At 38.9% G+C, this 26,689-nt stretch overlaps 1 protein-coding gene and 1 pseudogene across 1 annotated transcript; one reads left to right on the plus strand and one right to left on the minus strand.

Moving 5' to 3' along the window:
- Window positions 1–1,364: 1,364 nt before the first annotated feature.
- Window positions 1,365–5,444, minus strand: LOC106067162 (complement C1q-like protein 3). The gene is made up of 4 exons (XM_013226304.2): window positions 5,349–5,444; window positions 3,943–4,135; window positions 3,210–3,325; window positions 1,365–1,531 (listed from the first exon to the last, which is right to left on the minus strand). Exons 1-4 carry the CDS (start codon window positions 5,422–5,424, stop codon window positions 1,395–1,397), a joined length of 522 nt encoding a protein of 173 aa, XP_013081758.2. The 5' UTR covers window positions 5,425–5,444; the 3' UTR covers window positions 1,365–1,394.
- Window positions 5,445–7,559: 2,115 nt separating this feature from the next.
- LOC106075590 (uncharacterized) lies at window positions 7,560–25,185 on the plus strand (annotated as a pseudogene).
- Window positions 25,186–26,689: the final 1,504 nt, after the last annotated feature.

Below are 26,689 nucleotides of genomic sequence, written 5' to 3' on the forward strand. Positions count from 1 at the left end.
TATGCAGGTCGCAACTGGGTTTGCGTAGTCATGTGAAACACTGCACTCGTCCTTAATCTTTGGAGCTGAAGACATTGCCATTATTATTATATTATGAAATAAATTTAAATACAATTTAAGATACATACGTGAATGTTTCAACAACTATCTTTACCAAAACGGGGCTCCGCGAGGTCTAGAACCCCCAATACGAAAAATTGGACAAGACAAAGAAAATAATGTGGAAAAAAATTTCAATGGATGAGTCCCGCAGTTAAAAAGTTTGCAGACGATATTCCCGTTTCCTTGTTTAGAACAAATCAGAGCAGAAATTATTGTGAAGTTTACAATATTTGGGAGGGCCTTCATCTGACCTTCACCTGTCCCTTAGTCTGTTGAACCGTTGGGGCACCACAGGTGAGCTCTTCACCGTCTTTCTCCATTCCTCTCCGTCCTTAGGCTAGCTTAGAATCTCTATGAGTGACAAGACCGTCCATTGTTGTTTCCTCGTCGCCTTCTCTGTCTGCCTTTCCCCCCCCTTGTCCTTATCCCTGGTACTGTTCCCTGGTACTGTTCCCTGCTACTGTTCCCTGCTACTGTTCCCTTGTAATGTTCATTTGTACTGTTTCTTGGTACTGTTCCCTTGTAATGTTCATTTGTACTGTTTCTTGGTACTGTTCCCCTGGTTCTCTTCCCTTGTACTGTTCCTTGGTACTGTTCGCGGTATTGTTCCATGGTACTGTTTCCTTGTACTGTTTCTTGGTACTGTTTCCTGTTATTGTTCCCTGGTTCTGTTCCCTTGTACAGTTCCCTGGTCATTTCCCTCGAACTGTTCCCTGGTACTGTTCCTCTGTACTGTTACCTGGTACTGTTCCCCGGTACTGTTCCCTTGTACTGTTCCTTGGTACTGTTCCCTGGTACTGTTTCTTGGTACTGTTTCCTGGTACTGTTCCTTTTGTTCTGTTCCCTTGTACAGTTCCCTGGTCCTTTCCCCTAGAACTGTTCCTTGGTACTGTTCCCTTGTACTTTTCCTTGGTACTGTTCCCTGAAAGGAAGTTCTTTTGCAAGTTCTACTAGGACCTTGTGATATGACCATAAAGTTTAAGTTTGCGTTTATTGACATTGATCCTCGTTGGACCAAGTTTGGCTATTCTGATCCTGTTTCTAATCTCCGCGTTTGTGATAAGTTTTGCTATTGTGATCCTGTTTCTAATCTCCGCGTTTGTGATGCGGTCTCTGTATGTGACACCTAGAACCTTCTGTATCATCTCAATTCCATTACTAGTATCCTCCTCTAGATCTTTAGTTTCAGATTTTTTTTTCTAGGAAACATTTTTTTTTTTTAGTAAACTATTACAACACTAAACAAAACTAAAAAAGAATAATATTATGAACCCATGTGTTTAATTGTTAAATTAAGGAGCTGTGGTTGTAGCCGCAGCTGTGTTTGTGGTTGAAGGGAAAAGCAGGTAGCCAGAGAAAGTGGCGTACACGTCATCAGACAATCCGTACAGAATGCTCGTTCCATGACCAGTGATGTACATCTGGTCACCTGTGTGAAAGTAAAAATATAACATTGAGGTCAAGGATTAAATTAAAATAAATAAAATTCTTGACGTATACACCTCTATAAATACATTTGTCATAATGTATATATTCTCAAGTGAAATAACCTCCCTCGAGCTTATGGTATACTCTGAAATGTATGTAAAAAATGCACATATTAATGTGTTAACAATTAGAAGTAAAAATTGATCTTACAACTGAGTTCAAAGGTTGCCACACAAAAAACTATCATTGACACCAGCGGCGGATTGGGTGTCAAAATCGGCCCACAAATTGTAAATCATATGCTAGGCCTACTAGCACTAGTAGTGGACATCTTTTGAGAGAGGAGAACGATTTGAATACTAATGATCATGCCGCTGATAACTCCTGACGACCATCTTTCACTTTATTTTATTTTTCAATCTTGATAATGGGCGCGTCATTTTAAGCCTTAATATAAGGTTTTATTTGTTGTAATAAAGGCTGACTTCACCCATCCTCAGAATATCATGTCGCTTATAGAAGTTTTGTTTTAATTACTTGTTAACATTAAAGTCGTAAAAGAGAATTACAAACGTTGTTCAGCAATATGAATCGATGGATCGTCTTCTGTACTTACAAACGATAGCCAATCTATCTTATTGATGTAGATGAACACAAAAACACTTATTTTTTACATTAGCTCCCTGATATACATGTTAAATTGTTATAGTCTTTATTTAATTTAATTTTATTCGTATCTAATGTGTTACACTCACTTTTTGTCATTTAAATAAAAAATGAATATATTAAATAGTGCTTATTTCATGATTTTTACAATAACGGGATGAAATGACCAGGGGATGAAATGACCGGGGATGAAATGACCGGGGGCTGAAACGAACGAGGATGAAGTGACCGGGGATGAAATGGCCGGGTGATGAAATGGCCAGGAGATGAAATGAACGGGGATGAAGTGATCGAGGATGAAGTGACCTGGGATGAAATGGCAAGGAACCTATTTATGTTATATTGATGTGACATTGACGAGATATTGATGTGACATTGGTGTGGAATTGGTGTGACATTGGTAATGCTAAAGTTCTTTTTTCTTGCTGTTGTACAACTTTCGTCTAGTTAGTGGGGGAAAGGGAGAGTGGGGGAGAAGACAGGGTAGTATCTCTTGTAGGCGCACATGCAACACAGATCCGAGCGAGCCCCCATCTCGAGTCAAACACGCCCCTAACCAGTCATACCCGACCTAATTCGACCTCCGAGCAATTTTAATTTCCGACACTCGTGTCGCGGGCCACATGTTTGTTTGTTTGTAAAATGTTTTACATGTTTCGCATATTCCTTCAGAGCTGAAGATAGTTTACTTCCTAGACCAAACCTCCCGCAGGACAAAGGGGGATGGGAGCGGGCTGGGTTTGAACCCGGGACCATCGATAAATCCAAACGACAGTCCAGCGCGCAAACCACAAGACCAAGCAGACTAGCTTTAGGCATTCGCCAACGAATGCACAGACATACACACACTGATATGGATTATGAAACTTCAATGATTTAAACTCAAAATAAGTATCTAGTAGTAATACATGTATAGGGGCCTCCATTGATTAAGTTAATTCAGAGGTAGGGGCCTGTATTGAGTAAGTTAATTCAGATGTAGGGGTCTCCATTTCTTGTGTGTGTAATCTCACCTTTTTTTGCATTTAATGTGACGGAGTTACTTGTGGCGCCATATTGATTTTCAATGTGTGCATAGGCGGAGCTGATGTAATTAGAGTTTTGATAGAAGTCTAGCCACAACATTCCACTGAAACGGAAATAGAACATTTGATGAACATAGAAACTTGAATGTCAAGGGAAAATAAAATAAAAAGTTTTCGTTAGGCGCTCCACAACCAGAGCAAGGGAGGTAAGCATCTCAAAACATATGAAAAGTGATGCTGTGGAAGTTTGCAAGATAATGTCCCTTGACAAACTCGCCTTGATATTTCCAATAGCTAGGAGATGTAACAATTGAGGCGGAGTCTTCAATGAGACTTGTGGCCATTGATAGTTGCCCTTACTTGCCTTCCACTGAACACCTGAAATATGACAGACGTAACTTACTGAACACCTGAAATATGACAGACTTAACTTACTGAACACCTGAAATATGGCAGACGTAACTTACTGAACACCTGAAATATGACAGACGTATCTTACTGGACACCTGAAATATGACAGACGTAACTTACTGGACACCTGAAATATGACAGACGTAACTTACTGAACACCTGAAATATGACAGACGTAACTTACTGAACACCTGAAATATGACAGACGTAACTTACTGGACACCTGAAATATGACAGACGTGACTTACTGAACACCTGAAATATGACATGTAACTTTCTGAACACCTGAAATATGACAGACGTAACTTACTCAAACTCAGCCAGAGCGTGATAAAGGAAGGTGTAGGTGCCATCCACTGGCGCAGTGAACACGCCCGTGGTAGGGTCGTAGCCGTTGCCGACGTTGGTCCACACCCTGTCGTAGGTCACGTTGACATGGTCACTCACGTTGACGCCGTGGGTCAGTCCGGCGGAGAACGCAGGCCTGGGCAGCTGTGGAGGGTCTGAAAAACAAACAACTCACGAAACAGTAAACACTGTCTCTGGAACATCTCCATTGCCACTTATGGACATTAACGTAGACTAGTAGCGAATCTATAAATAGCAAGCTTTTTAAGGGTATCCGGTGTACAGAATATCGAATAATTGCTAAGTTAAGTATTTCACCGGCGAAAACCAAAAGGCCGGCGTCCATAAGACACACGAGTACGGTGGGAAGCGTGGTCGAGAGGCTAAGTGCGCTTGAACTTAGCTTGGCTTAACTACCGATGAAGGGGGCTCGAGGTTCGACTCGGGCACAGTTGTGTTTACGGAAAAACCTTCTCCTAGATACCCCACTGGTCCACAACTGAGTTTGGACCAACGCGCTCTGAGCATGCAATAAGCATGAAAGTAGCGCTATATAAAAGGTATATTTATTTATTTATTTCCGGTGGCTTTATGACGTGGAAGCAGATCCACAACCGCTTAAAGTCCAGGCCTGGAGACGTAAAGCCCAGGACAGATCAGAATGGAGAGATGATGCTTGAGAATGCCAGGGCCCTCTATGGGCTGTAGCGCCACAAGGATGGATGGATTTTAATGATTCGTGTAATCATTTAAAAAAAAATATGTTTAGCTCTCTTGAAGACTTTCATATATCGCGGAAAAAAAAAAACTACAAATAACCAGCTTCTGGTGTTTCCGGAGAACGAAATGGTGATAATCTATGTTTTTAAAAAAGTTTTTGTTTTGACCATGTTTAGACTTTTAAAACTCTGCTGATCCAACTAACGGACCTCATTCACCAATCGTAAACATACAACTTGCTTCTCTATCTCTTCCATACAAATTACGATCTAATTTTAATTAACAACAGTTATCACGTGACAGTTTTGTTTTCGTTGTATTATCAATAATATCACGTGACCGTTGGTTTTGGTTAATGAGGCCCATTGATACAGACAGATATGCTTAATAAAGCTTTGTTTTTTTGTTTTTTTTTGTTTGTTTTTTTAAAGTATTTTAAAAATATTTTCTTGGTCTTACTTTGCTTTAAAAAATGTAAGCTGAATCTCAGAAAATCGAAATTATATGCACAAAATAGACTACATTAATTAAATATTTATGATGAAAATCCCCAAGAAATGGCAATAGTTCTCAAATATATTTTACATAAAAACTAATTTACAAGCCTTCTGAATACCACACATTCCACACAGTTAGAATTAAGTTTACCTTGACTATAGACAGCCTGAACTAGCGCAATGGAGATAACCAAACATGCAATGTATTGTATTGACATCATTATCATCAAACTAAAGTCTTGCAGATCTAAATATTTATAAAGAAACGGAGATATTAAAGTAACATTAATATAACATATAACAAGTAATTATATTCACAACTTATTCCTCATTGTCGTCATGCTGAGGACAGACGTAGAGGCGAAAATAAAATGGGGCGGACAATGGCTATGCTTGCGCTAAATGTGGCAAAATATGTAGGTCACAGCCGGGGCTGTGTAACCACGGGAAATATTGCATTTCTCATTAATCTTCGAACTTGAAGACAAGCCTTATTACTATTATTGATTACTATCGTCAGTTATGTGGCAGAAGATTACAAAGTTCCTGTCAAGATTGAAATCTTATTATTATTAAAGCAATGCTAGGCCCATTAACGCTTCCATCCATTTGCCTGTCATTTACCATCTGGGAGAGATCCACGCAGATTTAATTTGTTTTACATCTATTACCGATAGCTTTTATCCCAGGATGCTCGGGTTAACGGTGAGGCCGAAGGCCGAGCATACCGGAGAAACTCCCCCATATTCCATTTAAGCCTTTGCGGGTGTCCGACATAAGCCTGAGAGCGGTGTGTGCATAATGACATTGTTGTTAGGCACCCCGATGAGTGTTCTGTGTTGCTTCTCTGAGGGCCTAATCGTCTCCGCTAACGACCGTTTCCATCTGGGCGCTGGCGCTACGTTGAAACTGAGAACTGAATGAGAAGCGACCCCCTGGTGACTACCTTTTTTATTACTGATATTTGCCAGGACATTTGGCTATTAACCATAAGGACCACATATCTTTAAAAGTACACATTTAATGATTTAATTAACCGTATAAAGAAAAAGATACTATCACGATTATTGGCTATTGACAATACGAATCATACATCTTTAAAATTAAATAATCTAAAGCTAAATTTCTTATTGGATTATAAAAACCCTTAATAACATCCAACAAATTAATCAGAATGAAACTTACTTAAATGATGACTTCGGAATATCTGATTTAAAAATTTACGCACAAAAAATAGTACGAATAGTAGGTAATCTCGAAACAAAATGGCTTCTTTGACACACAACAATTTAAAAAAAAACAACACAAACACACTTACATACTTACACACTAAGTATTGTTAAAATTGCGTTCACCTGGAGTTCGCCTGAAATCGCGTGATAGTAAACTAAAGATAAGAGAATCGTGAAAGATAAGAAAAAATCCACGTCTGGATGAATGGTAAAAGATTTATAGCGTGTTTTGATGTTTTGTATTGTTACACTGGCTGCTCGGAACATCAAGAAGACACACAAAATAACAAACTAATACATATATACAGAAAAATATAAATATATTAAAAATACTTTAATTTGTAATAAACTGACAAATACAAACTAGTTTGGATCAGTCCAGTGGCGTAGCTAGGGTGGGGGGAAGGAGAAGGAGAATTTGAAAATTCCACTGGGCCCCCATTTGAGGGTGGGCCCAAATGAGTGTTCGGAATTTATTTTTTTTTTACATTAAATATTACGCAAAATGCGGGGACCCCCAAAGAGGTCAAGCCCTCGGGGCTCAGTCATGTAATTAAATTGTGTAATAGATCTAGACTAACAAAAAAATTAACATGTTTGATTAGAAATGTTTTTACTGCTTGTTTTTGTTAAGCGCCATTTCAAGCCTTTTACCTTTCCCTACGCGTCATGCATTTAGCCCTGCCTGTTTACCAATGACTTAAATTCAGCGAAGTCACTGGTTTTCCTGGCTAGCTCAGGCAACCCATTCCATGCCCTAATAGCACTAGGGAAGAAGGAGCACAAATTTGTCCTAGCATATGGGACGGGGGATCTTTGTGTCTTTCTGAGTATTTTATTAAATTTTGTTTTTGTATTTGAAGATTATGGTTCAGTGTTTTATGCATAATTGCTACTTTACTTTTGAGTCTTCTCTCCTGAAGGCTTTCTAAATTTAGTGATTTGACTAAAGGTCAAATGTCAAGGAGAAGAAGAAAAAGAAAAACTTAAGTTTTGATAGTTTAAAAAAAAATGGCACATCCTTAAAAAAAACTACTACAATTAGACTATGGAACTTTTCATGTGTACTTGTGTGTGTCTGCGTGTATGTTTACGTGTGTGTGTGTGTGAGCTTGTGTGCTAGGAATCGGACGGTAGCACTAAAGTTTGAATCGCCTGCTCCTAGACCACAGACTTTTTTTTTAACTTCGACAATGAAGACTCTACTGACTCTGACATCAGTATACCTGCTTGCAGTTTGTAAGTAATTCAAAACTATTATCCAAGCTTTATTTACAGATCAATAGAAAATAAAATACTAGTTTATTTTTTAGATGACTTTTATCAACATTGAGGCTTGAATTGGTGACATTTCTAGTTTGCTTAAAGTAAAACAAATGTCAACAACAAAAACAACTTTTTTTTTTTAATAATTATAATTATTTTGTTAGATAAAATATTTTTATAGGCCCATAATACGTTTAGTTCCCCTTACAGACCTTACACTTAGGCCACTCCAACCAATGCGGCCCCAGTGGGCCCCGCTCTTTTATAGGCCCAGCGGTAATTCTAGGTGTTAATTATTAAATTAAACCATTACACCTTATAAAAGGGCTCTCGCGATTTTCCAGGAAATATTCTGGAAATTGAAAGATATACGAAGAAGTCCTGGAGATTTCCTGAAATTATTAAAATCTCCTGAAAACTCATAAAACTCTCCTGGAAAATAGAAAAAAATGTGGGGCATCATTCAATATGGAAAACGCCGATCCTACCCCCGAAAAAAAAAAGGGGGGGAGGGGGAATTGTCAACTTTTATAAAAGTGTAAAACAAAGATCATCTTCTTTTTTGAAGTAACGTCTGTATCAGATAAGATAAGATAAGATAAAGCCACTACCGAAGACAGACGAAGACGTCTAAAATGAAAAGAAAAACAACAAACAAACAAACAAACAAAAAACGAGCACCTGCGGAAGATGGTTACGTCTGCGCTGCATAAGGCTAAATATGTAGGTGGCAGCTGGGGCTCCAAGTGCTTCCTGCTTGCCTGAATCAGCCATTTAAACCATATACTTAGCAGAGTTACATCCTTTATAGACATGCACGAACGCTTAGGTAGTACTTATCTTGTCTTTTATCTTTAATTTATAGGATACTATAAGATAAGATAAGACTCTTGTATAAATATAAACACAAGATGTAAAATATTAAGAATTAGTCAACAAAATATGAATACTTAGTCGACAATATGAACCTAGACCAAATATGAACAGAAAGCTTGTTTATGTCCATAAGCATTTTTTAAAAATAGAATTTAGATCTAGCTAGTATTTTGATGCTGGAAGTAAGAAAAGGAATTGTATTAATGAATGTTTGTTTCGTTTTTATTGCTTAGAAATATGTTCCTTAATTTTTTAATGCGTCTAAAGGTACGTCTGCTGCTGACCCCCAAGAGGTGGCGTTCTCTGCAGGGCTCTCACATCACGAGACTCTCGTAGCCAATAAGAAAGTAGTTTACGACACCATCTTTACCAATGTGGGCGGAGCTTATAACTCCAACACCGGAATCTTCACCTGCCCTACTGTAAGTGTCTTAGTGTTCATTGCAGTAACTCTTTCTCTCCGTAATTATTTACCACATTCTGGTGGAATCAACGCTGGTATCGTCAGTTAGGAGAGAAAGAGTTAAAACATGTATTAGAGGTAATCCACTTGGTTTCTGAACCTAAGGGTTTGAGTTCGAATCCTGTTGGTATCTTTACTTTATCTTGACACGTGCAAATGTTGGTGTATTTAGCTGCACATCAAACTCGAAAGTATTTTACATTGCTCAACTTTGGATGGCTGCCTTGTGGCAAGCGATTCGCAGTTGTGATCACGACGGCCCAGACGTTGGACGCTGCATGCTGTCATCCTGGCCGGGATGTCCAAAACTTGTATTTAGGTTACTAAGTGACTCTGTTGGAGTCGCTGGCTGATCGTTAAATGGCTTGGCTTCTGAACGGAGGGTCCCGGGTTCGAATCCTGGTGAAGACTCGAATTTTTTATTTCGGGATCCTTGGGCGCCTCTGAGTCCAGCCAGTTCTAATGGCATACCTGACATTAGTTTGGGAATTGTAATGGCGGTTGGTCGTTATGCTGGCCATATGGCACCCTCGTTAATCGTAGGCCACAGAAAAAGTTGACCTTTACATCATCTTCCCCTATAGACCACAAGGTTTGAAAGTGACTCTGTTGGAAATGGCCTACTACCACATTCTGTGAAATTTGGATATAAAGAAATATTTACCCTTTCAATGAGCGTTTCATTATTACAGAAAGTTAGTCTGTGGTATAGGAGCATCACGGACACAAAATTTTAACATGTCTTACATTCATTGGTTTTTTAATATGTCTAAAAAAAAGTTTATAAAATATGCATATTATAAAATATTTGACTAGTGGGGAGATAATAGGCCACTACTAGTTCTTGCTATATTTGCAGTCTTATCTTATCTTATATAATACAGACGTGACTTGGTGTTATGTGTGTGTGTGTGTGATTATATGGTGACGGCGGAAAGAGGTTAGCGATTAGTTGTGAATGATGCAACATAGGTGGCGTTGTCGTCATTTGGTCTTAGTTAGGGGAGACGACTCCAGAACGTGAGACTGTAGTGTTGTAGTGAGCTAGATTTTTAACTCTTTCTCTCCGTAATTATTTACCACATTCGGGTGGAATCAACGCTGGTATCGTCAGTTAGGAGAGAAAGAGTTAAAGAAATATTATAACTATAAAGTCTAATGTCTACTACAGTTGTTTTAGTTAATTTTAACTTGATTCTGTTTGTATTATAAATAAAGTTATGTATAGTATTGTTCACATGGAAGTCATTCAAGCTTTTTGAAGTTTTATTAGTTAAGATAGCCTATATTGCGCCTACAAAAGGTTTAGTTGTCTACCAGCAGTTTGGTGCTACAAGTCAACGACCGGTAATAACACTAATAGAACTTGTTCCTTATATATTTCCAGGCTGGGCTCTACGTGTTCCAGTTCCACGCCCTGTCACACAGCAGCGGGAACATGTGGCTGGAACTTCACCACAACTACAACTATGTGGCGTCCATCTGGGGTCACATCGATAACGAATACTCTGCGGCTGGTGAGTTTCACACACACCACGGCGACCTAATTAACGAAAAGATAAAGTCACTAGTCACTAGCGTTCCGTGTCGAGTAAGAAGTGGATATTTAGCGAACCGTAGTCTGACCTTCCAGCACAGGTGTGGTGGAGTAAGTCCGCCGATTGGTCCGTTTGCTCTTTCCGATGGGGATAATGGCCTGCGACTTCTAGGGGTAAAGTCTTAGAGCCACAACGTGGTCAATATTTTGTTGGTATTGTATAGGCACATAGACAGGCACAAGCAAAACGCAAAGCTTATTGGTTTTGTGGAAGAACAAATATTTAATAAAGGATAATTAAGAAGAAATACAATCAGCGAGTAAGGGGGGGGGGTGTACAGAATGATTTAGGATTTTATGATACAGTCTAAGATAGTGTCATCACTGGGATGTTGCTCATAAAACTCGTGTATGGTTTGCTTATTCGGCTGTCTCTCACTTATCTGTTATTCAAGGTTCTCCTTCGGGATGGTGTAAGTTGAAGCTCCGTTGTGCTGGCAGCCAGATGCTGGTGCCCTGCGGGTAGGCAGGCACTAATGTGATGAGGATGAGGATGCCACACGGTGGGCTTACTCCTGCGGTAGTTGCAGACCGGTCCTGGGAGTCCAGCCTTAAATGCCTTCAGTTCTGGTCGAGGGTGATGAGTGACTCAACGGGAATGTGTGGAGAGCTGCTGAGGACTGCCTTCAGGCAACAAAACACGCCAGCCCTGGTGCAGGAGGCTATGAAATGAGACATGAGAGGAGCCTGAATTATTAAACCATACAGGCTGGTTGGCGAGGGGCGCATCCTTGATAGGAGCGTCTCCCTCAGACTAACTAAGATACATATTAACGACATTTCACTATGTACAAATGATATAATAACAATATTACGAATACACATATAAATGTACAAGGCAGGGGCATAAATGAGGAGGGAAATAGGGGGACCATCTTACAGGGTTGTAGCCCCTGTGACCTCATTGACCTACATTGTTAAGTCCGTGGTCGCTCGTGACCAGATGACCGTGACAAGAAGAAGGGAGGGGGGGTAGAAAAGGGCACATAACTATGCAGGCCGACAAGCCGAAAATAGTGGGGTTAGACGAGACTGATTCTCGGGCCTAAGGATGCATGGTAACAGCACAGTATGTGCTTAACAAAAACAAGCATAATTATAATGTATATATATGTGCACATATACAGGTATATATGCACAGGTATGGAAATAATCTAGACGCGAGTAGGTCCAGATGAATATGGATATGAATGAATAACAAATGCATAAATAGACAATAGGATTAACTAAGTTGTAGCGTGGATGTCCCCCGTTGGGGGTACAGTCAACATTGACGAGTAAATGAGGAACACATATTCATAGAGATTTACAAATGTAATATTTGGAAGCAAACAAGTGTTAACATGGTGATGATACATGAACATAAATGTTACAGGCGAAGACACACTAAATACTAATGATAAAGTTTTTCCAACTCACCCGCTTTGCCTCACACAAGTTTCCAAACGAAATCGTTGACTTGAGGGTTTTCTGACTTCTCAGTGATTCTGATCTAGAATGGCATTAATTAACCTGAAACTTTCGTCTCCGGCTTTTATAGGTTCCCGAGCGGTATGTTAAGAGTAGTGACGATTCAATCCCCAGCGAGTCTTTTGAGTTTAGAGTTATTAAATTGGACCAATCTTTTCATTTGGGGCTCACTCACCTGACTTCTTTATCTTGCGACCTGGGAGGGGGGTGACGAAGGAGGATGAAAGCGGAACCATGCAACAATTATCAGGTTTTAGAATACAGCACAGCGAAAGGCCTCCAATGTGACAGCTACAACTAATCGGCATTTTATGTTGTCCTCCCATCGCTTTCTGTCTGCCTCTTCTTCTTTTTCCTGGTACTGTTCCATGAAGGAAGGTCTTCGCGAGCCCCGAAGATCTTGTAATATGGCCATAGACATTTAGCTTACGCTTATTTACGATAGTTAGAAGGTCGTCATTGGGTTCAATCGCTGCAGTAACCCTGTCTCTAATCTCTTGATTTGTGATGCGGCCTTTAAATGTGATACATATGATCCTTCTGTAGCATCTCAATTCCATTGCTAGGATCCTCCTCTCTAGCTCTGCAGTCAGCGTCTAAGAATTGCAAGCATAAAAGAATGTGACCAAGACCAGGGAGCGCATCAGTCTGGTTTTGGTGCCGAGGGCTAAGTCTTTGTCTTTCCATATTGTTTTCAGTTTTGAAATAAATGCCAAAAAAAAAAAAACAACAAATTTTGACCGATAGCCAACAGGGCATTAAAAGGGGCATCAGTATTGGAGGTGAAAAGCTGACTAGTGTCAGAAGTGTCAAATACCTCGGGGCTATTGTCTCAGATGAGGGAACAAAACCTGAACTACTGGCCCGAATTGCAGTCCACAACAGCCCATTTTTTTTTGCCATACGATACATAAATTCATAGGATTATTTTTACACCTCCAGGTAATTCTGTGATCCTGAGATTGGCTAAAGATGATCAGGTCTTCGTGCAAGCCGCGGATCAAACTGACCTCTACGGCACCCCACAGGAGATCTACGGGACATTCTCTGGGTACCTCATCAGCAGTATCTACGAGGAGTTCCCAGCCGTCGTAGGGTGAGATGACCTGGTCATTGTAGATCAAACAATCTCTGCATGTGACGCCAACGTTCAGGGAATGTTCCACTCTGATAGAGAACACTTTCAAAATATAACGAAAGACCATCAAATATTCATTTAAAAATTAAACCTTTGTTTAAAATAAAATCTCGATGCTTCTGTTTTATTGCTTATGTTTGCATCTTTGTATCATTATGCTTACGTGGTCACCTTTTGTCAAACTGAATTTTCATTTATTTCGACCAATTAAATTATCTTATCTTATCTTATTTCACAGTCTTTTCAGTTCAATGTGATTTTCAGAACGTGACATATCAGAGAACGGTAATTAAAAACAATAATGAAAACGACAGAAAATCTATAATGAATATTAAAAAAAAACCCGGCTTATCTAAGGGGAAGAACGCCACATTTACACCACATCTCTAAATACTGTAAGATTTTTTCCCTTTTAAAATATCAGACAAAAATAATTAGTTAATTAGTTGGTTGAATTTTTTGATTGACTCATATGTGCGTGTAAAGTTTCATCTTGATCCAAAGAGTTAAGTGGGAGATATAACGTGTTCAAAAACCTGTACCTGACAGACGGAAGGACAGATTAAATCAATAAAAAATAAAGTCTATATTGGGAATGTCGTGTTCGTTGAAAAGAGAATATACTTTATAAATCTCTTTATTGATAATAGGTTATTAGCTTGTTATTAAGTGAACAGCAACTCCTAGTCGTCCGGTATGCGCTCTGGACTCTCGTTCGGTCATATCGATGGTCCCGGGTTCAAACCCTGCTCGCTGCCATCTCCCGTCATCCTGCGGGAGGTTTGGACTAGGAAGTAGATTATCTTCAATTTTGAAGAAAACATTTTACAAAAAAAAACACATTTTTTTTACAACTATAAATGAATCTATGAAATATTACTTTGGACAATCAAATCAAAATCATATCTCTTAAGTCCTGAACATTTCTTGCAAATAGGCGGATCCAATGGGGGCCAACTCTGAGTTTATGTAATTAATTGTTAATTAGTCTATTTAATGTCCTTGTGCCAGTGACGTATCACCAAAGCAGCAGGTGATGGCAAAGTTAATTGGACCGCTGATGGTTGCTGTGTAGAAACATGTAATTATAGTTTTATCGATTTTACATTTTGTAGACTTCGTTGATGAATTTTGGTATAAAGGTTTTGTAACTGCTCACTTGATTTCAGTTTGTTGTTGATGGTTGTACCAGGTATTTATTTTATTGCACTTTGTGTGTATCTTTGTTGTTTATCTGAATTTCTGCAACATGGCCTTTATGTTTCCTAAAATCTATTTTTATCAAGTCTTTTATTTTCTGAACATTTAAAATGACTTGTAATTTGTAATATTTATGATAAAAAAAATCTACACTAAATATAAGTGGATCTCAAATATATTTCACAAAAACAAATGATCACCAGCCTCTTAACTCAGACACATTAACAAAGCCTTAATGATGATTAAATTTACCTTGACTATAAACCTCAGAGCAAGGGAAATAATCACACAAGCGATGTATTGTATGGACATTATTATCATCGAAACCAAAGTCAGGCAGAACTAAACATTTTTAGAGGAACGGAGATAATAAAGTAAAATATAAATAGTACAGATGTTAAATATTCATTTATATTTACACCCGTTTTCTTACAATTGCCGCTTTCCTTATTCTGGCCAGAAAAAAAAAGTATGAGGGCATTAAACATACATAAACATTAAACAATTGATTGGAGATTTAGTACAATAACTCTGTCCATCAATCCATTCGTCTTTCTGGTAAAAATTTGAACACGTTCTCAGTAGCTTCACACCCACCAGGGGGTGACACCCAAGAGTTAAAATGCACTTTTCCAAAATGCAACTTCTAAAAATAAAAATTAATGCCTCAAATGTCTCTCTCAATATGTCCCAAACTTTCTTAATTTAATTTATTTGATGCGCAATCTTCCTACAATGAGAAAAATAATGCGCACTAGGATAAAGAGTTTCTAAAGATCAGAATTTAAGAAAAACGCTTGGCGCCCCGTGGCAACACCCGAACAACCCTAAAGGAGGTTTCAGCGCTCCCCAAAGCATCTTATCTGACCAGTTCAGTGGCAAATGTTACCTTTTTTGGATGCAAAATGTTGAGAAATACATAGATTTAAGCTCCCTTGCGCGTCATTCGACGCATAGGGTTGCAAGCTCTCTCCACAGATATCAGTCTAAGGCGGCTTTCACTTCTTCTTCCCAGCTAGTGCCCACAAAATTCAGGACTTCTAAAAAGATGTGAAGCCATGTAGAGGACGTGGACGGCCATGTTTTCGCGTTCATCTTTTCGGCTTTCGCGTTCATCTTTTCGGCTTTCGCGTTAAGGCTGACATTGGTAAACGTGTATCGTCTTGTCTAATGATATGTCTCACAAATGGCTTCCTGGTCGTGCGGTTTGCGCGCTGGACTGTCGTTCGGATTTATCAACGGTCGAGGGTTCAAACCCAGCCCCGCTCCCGTCGTCCCGCGGGAGGTTTGGACTAGGAAGTAAACTATCTTCATCTCTGAAGGAACATCCGAAACATGTACAAACATTTTTACCAACAAAAACAAACAAATGTCAATCGACGTTCAGTCGCCATTTCCCTTCGATGCCGAATGTCTGTGCGGGGGAAAAATAAATTCTCTATTGGTCACATTATCTCGGTATGAATAACATTTTCATGGGATCCTTCTCAGCCATCACTGGTCAGCAATGTTTAGCCACTTTTCAGCCTTCCACGTCTCGATGCGCAGAAGCCCGTTGGGACAATGATTGTAGTGAGTAAGTTGATTTTAATCTCTAGGCCAGGGTTTCTCAACCTGTGGGTCGCGACTCCCTTGGGGGTCGATTGACGATTTGCCAGGGGTCGCCTAAGACCATCAAAAAATAAGGATTGCTATTGTCTATTCTTCTATTGCTGAGTGTGTCTATTTGGGGGGGGGGGGGTCGTGGCAGAGTGGTATATCGTAAAAAGGGGTCGCCGAGCTTAAAAGGTTGAGAACCGCTGCTCTAAGCTAAAGGATTTGTTTGTTTAGATAGGGCGTACTTTTTGAAAGACGGCTCCTGCTTTACAATCCGACATTGGACATCGTGGTGCATCTACATCGCTTGAGATGACCCTGCCAAAATAGGTGAACTTGTCCATTTATTCAAGATCTGGATGACCAATGGTGAAAGAAAGGAGGGGGGGGTGTCACTGGCTGACCTGCACCCAATATGCATGGCTTTTGGGAGATGTCCCTTTATCTGGACACATTGCTTATTTTCTTGCTATTTTCCAGAGTGATTCCGATGGTCGCTATCAAAATATTGTTCAATCTACAAAACTGATCAACATCCTTTGTTAGTGTTCCAGTCTGGCTGCCTGGTCGCGCGGTTTGCACGCTGGACTGTCGTTCGGACTTATCGATGGTCCCGGGTTCAAACCCTGCCCGCTCCCATCCCCCGTCGTCCTGCGGGAGGTTTGGACTAGGAAGTAATTATCTTCAACTCTGAAGGAACATCCGAAACATTTAAAACATTTTACAAACATTTTACAAACATTTTACAAACATTTTACAAACATTTTACAAACATTTTACAAACATTTTACAAACATTTTACAAACATTTTTTTTACAGTCTATGCTCGACGAAGTTTCTTCGGACGAAAATCTGTTTTTGCTTGTGTAGTGTAACTGAGTTGATTTTCTGCGCCGTGCGTCCAGCGTGTCAGAAGGTCATGTCCAGTGTGTGTGTTTCATGTCCAGTGTGTGTGTGTGTGTGTATATGGTACTGCATCAGTGTTATGCGAGACGTGCTTGTTTCATTCACTGTTCACTGTAGTCTAATCTTGTTGAATAAAGCCATGGTATTGGTATAGCCTAGTATTTGCTGTTTCATTACAGCTTGCTTTGTCTTTTCGGAAGCAGTTGATAAACACTAGTATTGACAAGTATATTGTAAACCATTTTCGTAAGGAGCTCTTCAATTATTTAAAAAAAAAAATATGCTCAAGCTAATTCAATAGTTTCTTATAGTTATAATGTTTTTTGTTTGGTAATGCACAAATTGTAAGACAAATTTCCTTACGGATAATAAAGATTATTATTATTATTATTATTATTATTATTATTATGATTATTATAATGTTACATTTTAAATCTATGCAGTGAGCAGGGGCGGACTGGATGCCCAAATCGACCCAAGCATTTCTATACAGTACGGCCCATAAATTGTATATCATATGACTCCAATTATAGGCCTATCTGTTCTCAAAATCATTATGTTATTTTTTTTTTATAATGCATCGATAACAGTATGCATGCTCTATATCTTTATAAGAAATATAGCGCTTATGTTGCTTTTTAATCGCTATGTTTGTAGTCCCAAAAAATATGAAGCCAACTAATAGCATTGTCTACGGATGTAGGCGATTACATTTTTTGTGTGAAAATGTCTTAGATTCATTAAGTATTACACTGTAGTCTGTCAAAGATGTTATTAACATGAAACTCATATAGCCCCTTATATATGAAAATATTTAAAAAAACTTTAACAATTTAATGCGTGCCCTACTGGTATTCGTGAGGCTCTTTAGATGGCACTACCGGTCATTAGCCCAAATGCCCATATATTGTAAGTCCGCCCCTGGCAGTGAGTATGCAGGCTAATAACTACTGGTAGAATGTAAAAAATAAACAAAATCATTTTATACAAGTATCTAAAACCATTTTATCTGACAACATAAGAAAAACACTTAACCAATTAGTAAATGAACTATTCGTAATTTAGTACGAAACATCAAGTGAGGCAATATCTCTAGGGCGCGGGCTCATACTGTCACCCCAAAAGGTCGACGACTCTGCTTTTTGACTTACTAGTTGTTTTTTTATTTTTATTTTATCTATTTATCTATTTATCTATTTATCTATTTATCTATTTATCTATTTATCATCATTGGCCTCCTTCAGTCGTAGAACGACTATGGTTCATCTCGCACACTTCCTCTTGTGGCTGTGGAGCCCTATTTTGAATAAGTGAGATGAAAGCCTGGGCATTGTTTATGGTCGGAACGATGTCGCCCACACAGCAGTTCCGGCCTCTCCGCGCAGCTGATGTGACCAAAGGAACGGAGTATCCGATACAGTTTGGGATCAGTAGCGCCGCAGGCTCTGCCAGGCTGTAGCACGGTGTGCCACAATCTGCATAAGGGTCACCATCTCCGGATTTTTCCTTGTCTCCCGAAGCCTTTAACGCGTTTGGGTATAGCCGCAAGGCAGCGGAGATTATGATTCAGAGTTTTCCTTCTCCTAGATGGGTATAATAGCCAACCAAGGCTAACGATTCTCTCCTGCCCGAAGCTTACTGGTTTAGGCGCCAGTTGCCCCTTCTCCTGTCTGTGGTATCGGTTCCGCCATCTATTTATAGGCCTAAAATATAACTTTATTACATTGAAGTTTAGGAGCTGAACGCTCGTGTCGCGATATACTTGGCTTCAGTTTTGATAGTTACTAAACATACATTCTAAATAATTATGACTAAACTATAGAACTGAATATATGTACCACGTATGTATATTGTGTGTGCCTGTATGTGTGTTTGTATGTGTGCCTGTATGTGTGTTTGTATCATGTTTTTGTGTTTTGTGTTCGGCCAGTAACACTACTATTTGAATCGTCTGCTCACAGAAACTTCGATAATGAAGACTCTATTGATTCTGACATCATTATGCCTGCTTGCAGTTTGTAAGTGATACAGTTTTAAAATACAAATCTAATCAGAGCTTAACATCATTTATAGATCACATACAGATTAACAGAACATGAAATATTTGTTTATTTATTATATGACTATTACCTCCGAGATCAGCATTGAAATGTGAATTAAGGAAATTGCTATATTGTAAAGTTATTTTCAACAACAAGAGACAGCTTATATTGTAATTATTTTGTAGGAGGCGCGGTGGCTGAGCGGTAGAGCGCTTGGCTTCTGAACAAGGGGTTCCGTGTTCGCATCCTGGTAAAGTCTGGGATTTTTAATTCGGGATCCTTGGGCGCCTCTGAGTCCAGCCAGCTCTATAGGGTTCCTGACTTAAGTTGGGGAAAAGAAAAGGCGGTCGGTCATTGTGCTGGCCACACGAAACCCTCGTTAACCGTAGGCCACAGAATCAGATGGTCTTTACATCATCTTCCCCATAGATCACAAGGTCAGAAAGGAGACTTTATTTTACTAGTTAATAAAAATGAATAATTTGTCTAAAATATGAACAAATACAAACATATGTCATATTCATAAACATGTTCAAATGAATTGAGATCTAGCTAGTTTTTTTTTTGCTTGAAGTAAGATGAGCATTGCATCAATAGATATTTGTTTCGTTTTTCGTTACTTAGAAATATGTTCTTAACTTTTTAATGCGTCTAAAGGTACGTCTGCTGCTGACCCCCAAGTGGTGGCGTTCTCTGCAGGGCTCTCACAACAATTGTCTCTTGCAGCCAAGAAGAAAGTCATCTACGACACCATCTTTACCAACGTGGGCGGAGGTTATAACACCGGAATCTTCACCTGCCCAACTGTAAGTGTCTTATTGTTCATTACACTAAAACATGTAATCCACTTGGTTTCTGAACTTTATGGTTTGAGTTTAAATGACTTTATCTTGACACATGGAAATGATGGTGTATTAAGCTGGGCATCAAACCCGCGAGTGTTTTACATTGTTTAATTTTGAATGGCTGCCTTGTGTGGATACGGTGTGGTATGAGCTTCGGAATGTTAGAATGTTATTACGATGGTCCAGATTTAAGGTCAATCTCTTCATGCTGTCCCCCTGACATCCTGGGAGAGGTTTGCTCCGAAACTTGTAATGCGTAAATATATTGTAACGTTTCTCACTATTCAGGCTCTCTGAAAACTGCCCCACACGACACCACCAACAAAAGAAACTTGACAACTCTGGTCTCCAAATCGACGTGAAAGTTTAATGTCCAATAAATCCGAGCCAATACTGTACACTTTGCAGCACGGAGACATTGACTGTACAATGTTCTGGATATCTGAACCGCCGTATCAACTCTGGATTGTAGCAAGAACTCTACTGGCTTCGTTGCACCTTGTCGAACTTAACCTCTAGACCATCGGAATGTCCAAAAAAAAAACATTCTTCTGATCCAGATGGGGAGGGGCTAGCTAGGGCTTGTGACCTTTGACCACTGGGATGGTAATTTGCATACGGGCGAAATGACTCTGGATCAGAAGAATGTTTTTCTTTTGGACATTCCGATGGTCTAGAGGTTAAGTTCGCTTAGTGCGTTATCGCGTTATCGCTAGGCAGTGGTGTCGAATCCAGGGTCACTGGTTCGAGCCCCGGTCAGCGCAGTCCCTTATTTTCGTAGCAATTAATTCACTACTTTCTCTCTTAAAAACTTGGTCCCTGGTGGCTGCTATATGTATGTATCACATTTTTTGAGGAACAGGGTGAAGTTTTTACTTAGTGACGATGACGTAATATAACTTTAAAAAATAAGAACACCCTAGGTTTAAGAAGTATTTTACGAAACAAAGATGACATTCGACGGTTCCCTTCTTGAGTATTAAAAGTGTTTGTTGTTTCAACACTAGCGTCGACTAACTATATTGATTGTTTCGGTCTTTCGCAGGTGTTACTGAATTACTGTTCCTCCCTAATATTGGACACCGCGGAAGAGCCATAACAACATACATACATACATTTATACATACATACATAGGCCTACATACATACTTCTTACGTTAGGATTTAGAGTATATATATCTTATCTAATCTAATTCAGACGTTACTTCAGAAAAGAAGATATACATACAAACAAGAGTTGCTCGCTTAAGAGTATAGGTTGTAGAGTAGGACGTAATCATCTTCTTTTTGGAAGTAACGTCTGTATTATATAAGATAAGATAAGATATAGTCTAAATTCTTTGGCTAGTGTTTAAGCCCTTAGAGATAACAGGCCGCTACTTGTTTTCGCTACACCTGTATTTGCAGTCTGGGCTCTAGAGCTAATATAACTTGTTCCTGATGTGTTTCCAGGCTGGGCTCTACGTGTTCCAGTTCCACGCCCTGTCACAGAGCAGCGGGAAGATGTGGTTGGAACTTCGCCACAACGACAAGTATGTGGCGTCCACCTGGGGTCACATAGATAACCAGTACTCTACTGCTGGTGAGTTTCACACCTCGGTGACCTAATGGACCTCATTCACCAATCGTAAACAAACAACATTTAGCCACTTGATTCTCTATCTCTTCTATACAAATTACGATCTAATTTTAATACACGGTGGCTATCACGTGACAGTTTTTTTCGTTGTTTTATCAATATTATCATGTGACTAAATGTTGTTTGTTTACGATTGGTAAATAAGGTCCGTTAACAAAGGGATTAAGTCACTAGTCACTTGCCTTTCGTATCGAGTAGGAATGGGATTGTTCCGTTGTTCTTCCATGTCACGTGGTAATGTTGCTTACATTAATTGCCTCATTGATTTCAGTGTAATTTAAATATGAAAGTAGTCTAGATCCAGACATCTTTAAGTAATCACACGTAGGTTACGATAATCCACCATTGGACCTCATTCACCAATCGTAAACAAACAACATTTAGCCACGTGATTCTATATATCTTCTATACAAATTATGTAATCCATAAAGGCTCTCACGTGATACGTATTTTTCATTGTTTTATCAATATTATGACGTGGCTAAATGTGTTTATTTACGATTGGTGAATGAGGTCCATTGATATGATTATTAAGGACATCTACTAGATCTAGCCTAGTACAAGATTTAGATCTACATCTTAAGATGACATTGTTTGTAAAAATGTTTGTTTTACATGTTTCGGATGTTCCTTCAGAGTTGAAGCTAATTACTTCCTAGTCCAAACCTCCCGCTGGACGACGGGGGATGGGAGCGGGCAGGGTTTGAACCCTGGACCATCGATAAATCTGAACGACAGTCCAGCGCGCAAACCGCACGACCAGGCAGCCATCCTGGACATTATTGTCAAGTATATGTTTATAAGAACGTGACTTATTTTAAAGTAGGTCAGAGATTCGGAACAATCCCATTGAATGGCTAGCCAACTGAAGTTTGACCTTCCAGCAGCGGAAAGTTGTGAGACTCCACGGCTAGAGTATTGTTTCTAATCCCAACTATTACCGGTTTAACTTTTCCCAAACTTATATAAAGTACCCGTTAGAGTTGTGTGGACTCAGTGGCGTCCTAAGAATCCCAAAATTCAAAATCCCAGTCCTCATCGAGATTCGAAATCTAGACAAATCGGTTTGGAAGCCAAGTGCTTTACCGCTCAGCCACCAAGCCCCAAGCGATAGTTGTGCTCGCCACGTGACACCCTTTGGCTATAGAAACAGATGACCTTTATTTACACCATCTGCCTAATAGATGGCAAGGAGTGAAAGAGTTTATTTATTTTGTTTATTCCCACTATTAGCTTTCACTGGCATCTTACAGTTCAAGTCTCGAATTAATATTTTTGTAAAATGTTTGACAGATTTCAGATTATTTACATATTTCGGATAATTTACATATTTCGAATGTTTTACCTATTCGAATGTTTTACCTATTTCGAATGTTCCTTCAAGAGTTGTAAATAAAATTACCTCCTAATCCAAATCTCCCGCAGAACGATGGGGGATGGCAGAGGGCATGGTATGATGCCCTGGCAGTGGCGGCCTTAGGGGATGGTCAGTGGGACAACCGCCCCAGGCCCCGCCGCGCCTAAAAGGGGGGGGGGCCGCGATAGGAGATTTTATTGTCACCAAGCAAATCAGTTCTCATATACAAGGACTTGTTACTCAATATTTTCCTGAAATCTTCATGATATTAATTACCATTTAAACTCTGAACATAAATATTCCAATTTCGAAATATCGTTCAGTTTCGGTAAAGACAGCATTTAATGACCTGAAGATTCTAAGAGTTTATGATCGTCACCTTGGCATTAACAGAAACACCTAGGTGGAAGCAACCAAACCAAATTCGTTTAATTCGTATATAACCATCGACGTCCAATCGGATTTTATTAGGACAATGCGTAGTGACAAAGTTTGAACTACTCTTTGCATTATGAAAAATTGTTTATGAAAGATAACATTATTAGCAACTTAAATCCAAATTTTGACCGATATTTTTTTTATGAAAATAACTAAACTAACTAACTAACTTGACTTTTGCTGGTGATACGTTCCAAGACCGCAGGTGAAGGTCAGATTTTGGCGGTATTTAATTTCATACACGTATTAATATTATTATAGCTTTTATATAGCGCTACTTTCATGCTTATAGCATGCTCAGAGCGCTTTGGTCCAATCTCATTTGTGGACCAGTTGGGGGGGGGGGGGAAGGGGTATCTAGGAGTTGTTTTTTCCGTGCTGCCTTTAGGCGCTCAGTAAACACAACTCTGCCCGAGTAGGGGTGTCGAACCTCGAGCCCCCTTCTAGGTAGCCAAGACAAGCCAAGTTCAAGCGCACTTAGCCTCTCGACCACGCTTCCCACGTATACTATGTTCAGATATAAACAGTACCACAGGACATCGCCAAACACTTAAAACCACTAGATAACCATTTCCCAATTTCATTAATAACTTTTACATACTGTTCCTTTTAGAAACTCATTAAATGTTGAGTAATTTTTAAAAGTGTCATACAGCACTGTTATGTCGCATCTGTTTAAAGGCACATTCCTCGTCCCATATGCTAGGACAAATTAGCACAAATACTCCTTCTTCCCTAGTGCTATTAGAGCATGGAATGGGTTGCCTGAGCCAGCCAGGAAAACCAGTGACTTGGCAGAATTTATGTTATTGATTAATATGCATGACTAAATGTATGACGCGTAGGACGTAATCATCTTCTTTTTTGAAGTAACGTCTGTATTATATAAGATAAGAAGATAAGATTACAGTGTAAAACGAATCAGTACGTATACATTGAATGTACTGTGACTTTAGTCTGAAATAGAAAAAAAAAAAGGATCGAGGGTGTATGAGAAGGAATCCTTATTTCGTACTGTAACCTAGCCTGTATTGAACCAGTTAATGTGCTTGTACATCTATTTCGGTCAATCAACTTCCAGAAAGTTTGGCAATGACGTATTAAGTTTTTTCCCAATAGGCTACTATGCATGTACATCGTACGGCCGTAGAAAAATCCGTGTCAAAAAACAACAATGGGGAATAAGTTTCAAAACTTTGGTTCGTGCACAGAAAAAGCCCGCTGACCGTAGCTTTTGAGGGAGAAACGTGGCACGGCTAGAAGCGTTGAGTCCATTGAGAGCAGGGCCGTCTGAGGGACATATGGAGTGATCAGTTCCCTAAGGTACAAGGGCATTTCTTTATTACAGATACACTGGTGACAAAGTATGGCCACCTTATAGCCATTTCATGCTTTCTATAATAATAGTCAATACAAGGTCCTAGCCATATTATTCCTAGCATTTACACCCTTAAAGCGATTATACACTGCACGGTTTCGCCCCAAAGAATAAAGAATAGCTAGATACAGCATAGCGAAATGCCGTCCAATGTGACAGCTACAACGATACGGCATTTGCTGTGTAGTGTGCAAGCGACCTTAAACAGATGAAGCCATTTAATTGTTTGCCATACGATACATAAATTCATAGGAAAATTTTACACCTCCAGGTAATTCTGTAATCCTGAAACTGGCTAAAGATGACAAGGTCCTCGTGCAAACCGCGGATCAAACTGACCTCTACGGCACCCCTGAACAGATCTACGGGACATTCTCTGGGTACCTCATCAGCAGTATCTACTAGGAGTTCCCAGCATCGTAGGGTTGAGATGACCCGGGTCATTGTAGATCAAACAATCTCTGCATAGGACGTTTTCCACTCTGATATAAAACGAAACACTGCCAAATATTAATTTAGTAATAAAACTTCATTAAATAATATAATCTGTGTGCTTCTGTTTATTGTTTGTGTTTGCATCTTTATATCATTATGCTTAGGTGGACACATGTAGTCCAACTGAATTTCCATTTATTGGGACCAATAAAATTATCTTATCTTATCTTATCTTATTCCACAGTCTTTTCATTTCAATATCATGCTCATAACGCGCACATAAGAGAACGGTAATTAATACAATAATGAAATCGACAGGAAAATCTATAATAAATATTTTAAAAGGGCTTATCTAAGGGGAAGAACGCCACATTTACACCCACACCTCTAAATACTCTAAGCTTTATTTCCTTTTTTAAAACATTAGACAAAAAATTAATAAGTTGGTTTGATATTTTTATTATCTTCTTATCTTATATAGCCTAATACAGAAGTTATTTAAAAAAGAAGATGATTACGTCCTACGCTTGACGCTAAGTCACTGTTTTTTTTCTTCTGGCTAGCTCAGGCAACCCATTCCATGCTCTAATAGCACTAGGGAAGAAGGAGCTTTTGTACAAATTTGTCCTAGCATATGGGACGAGGAATGTGCCTTTATCTTTGTGTCTGAGTATTTTATTAAATTTTGTTTTTGTATTTGAAGATTATGGTTCAGTGTTTTATGTATGATTGCTACTTTACTTTTGAGTCTTCTATCCTGAAGGCTTTCTAAATTTAGTGATTTTACTAAAGGTGTTACTCTAGTCAAATGTGAATATTCGTTTGTTATGAGTCTCACTGCTCTATTTTGTGTCTGTTCCAGTTATTTAATGTTTTCTTGAGTTAGGGGTCCCAAAGGATGATATTCTGTTATTGGTCTAACCAAGGTTAAATGACATTCTAGTTTTATGTTCTTATTTGATTTATATAAATTTCTTTAAATAAACACTAATGCTTTGTTAGATTTTTTGAAATTTTCATCAATATGGGGATTCCATGACAGTTTTTCATTTATTATAACGCCTAAGTATTTTCGTTTTTAGTCTGTGTTACTGGTCTAAGTGAAATTAATTTGTTTTAGTTTTTTTGTTACTCTTAATGTCTGACATTTTTCTGAATGGAAAGACATGTTCCAATTTGATTCCCATTTCTGTAATTCATCTAATTCTCTTTGTAAAATTTCTGTATCTTATGTTGTTTTTATTGTTCTATATATTATGCAATCGTCTGCAAATAATCTGACTTTTTCTGAACTTCTTATCTTCTTATATAAAACAGACGTTACTTCAAAAAAGATGATTACGTCCTACGCGTCATGCATTTGGTCATGCAATTGGGTAAATCATTTATGTAAATTAAAAATAGTAGTGGACCTAAGACTGTTCCTTGAGGTACACCTGAGTTTACTGTTATTGGTGTTGATTTAGAGCCATTTATTATTACAGTTTGTTCTCTCCCTATCAGAAAGTCTTTAATCCACTGATGCCGAAGTATTTTAATTTTTTAAGCAAACTATGGTGGTGAACTTTGTCAAAAGCCTTAGAAAAATCTAATAAGATAGCATCTATTTGCTTA

Source organism: Biomphalaria glabrata, chromosome 16 (genome assembly GCF_947242115.1).
Source record: "Biomphalaria glabrata chromosome 16, xgBioGlab47.1, whole genome shotgun sequence".
Taxonomy (NCBI): Eukaryota; Metazoa; Mollusca; class Gastropoda; family Planorbidae; genus Biomphalaria; species Biomphalaria glabrata.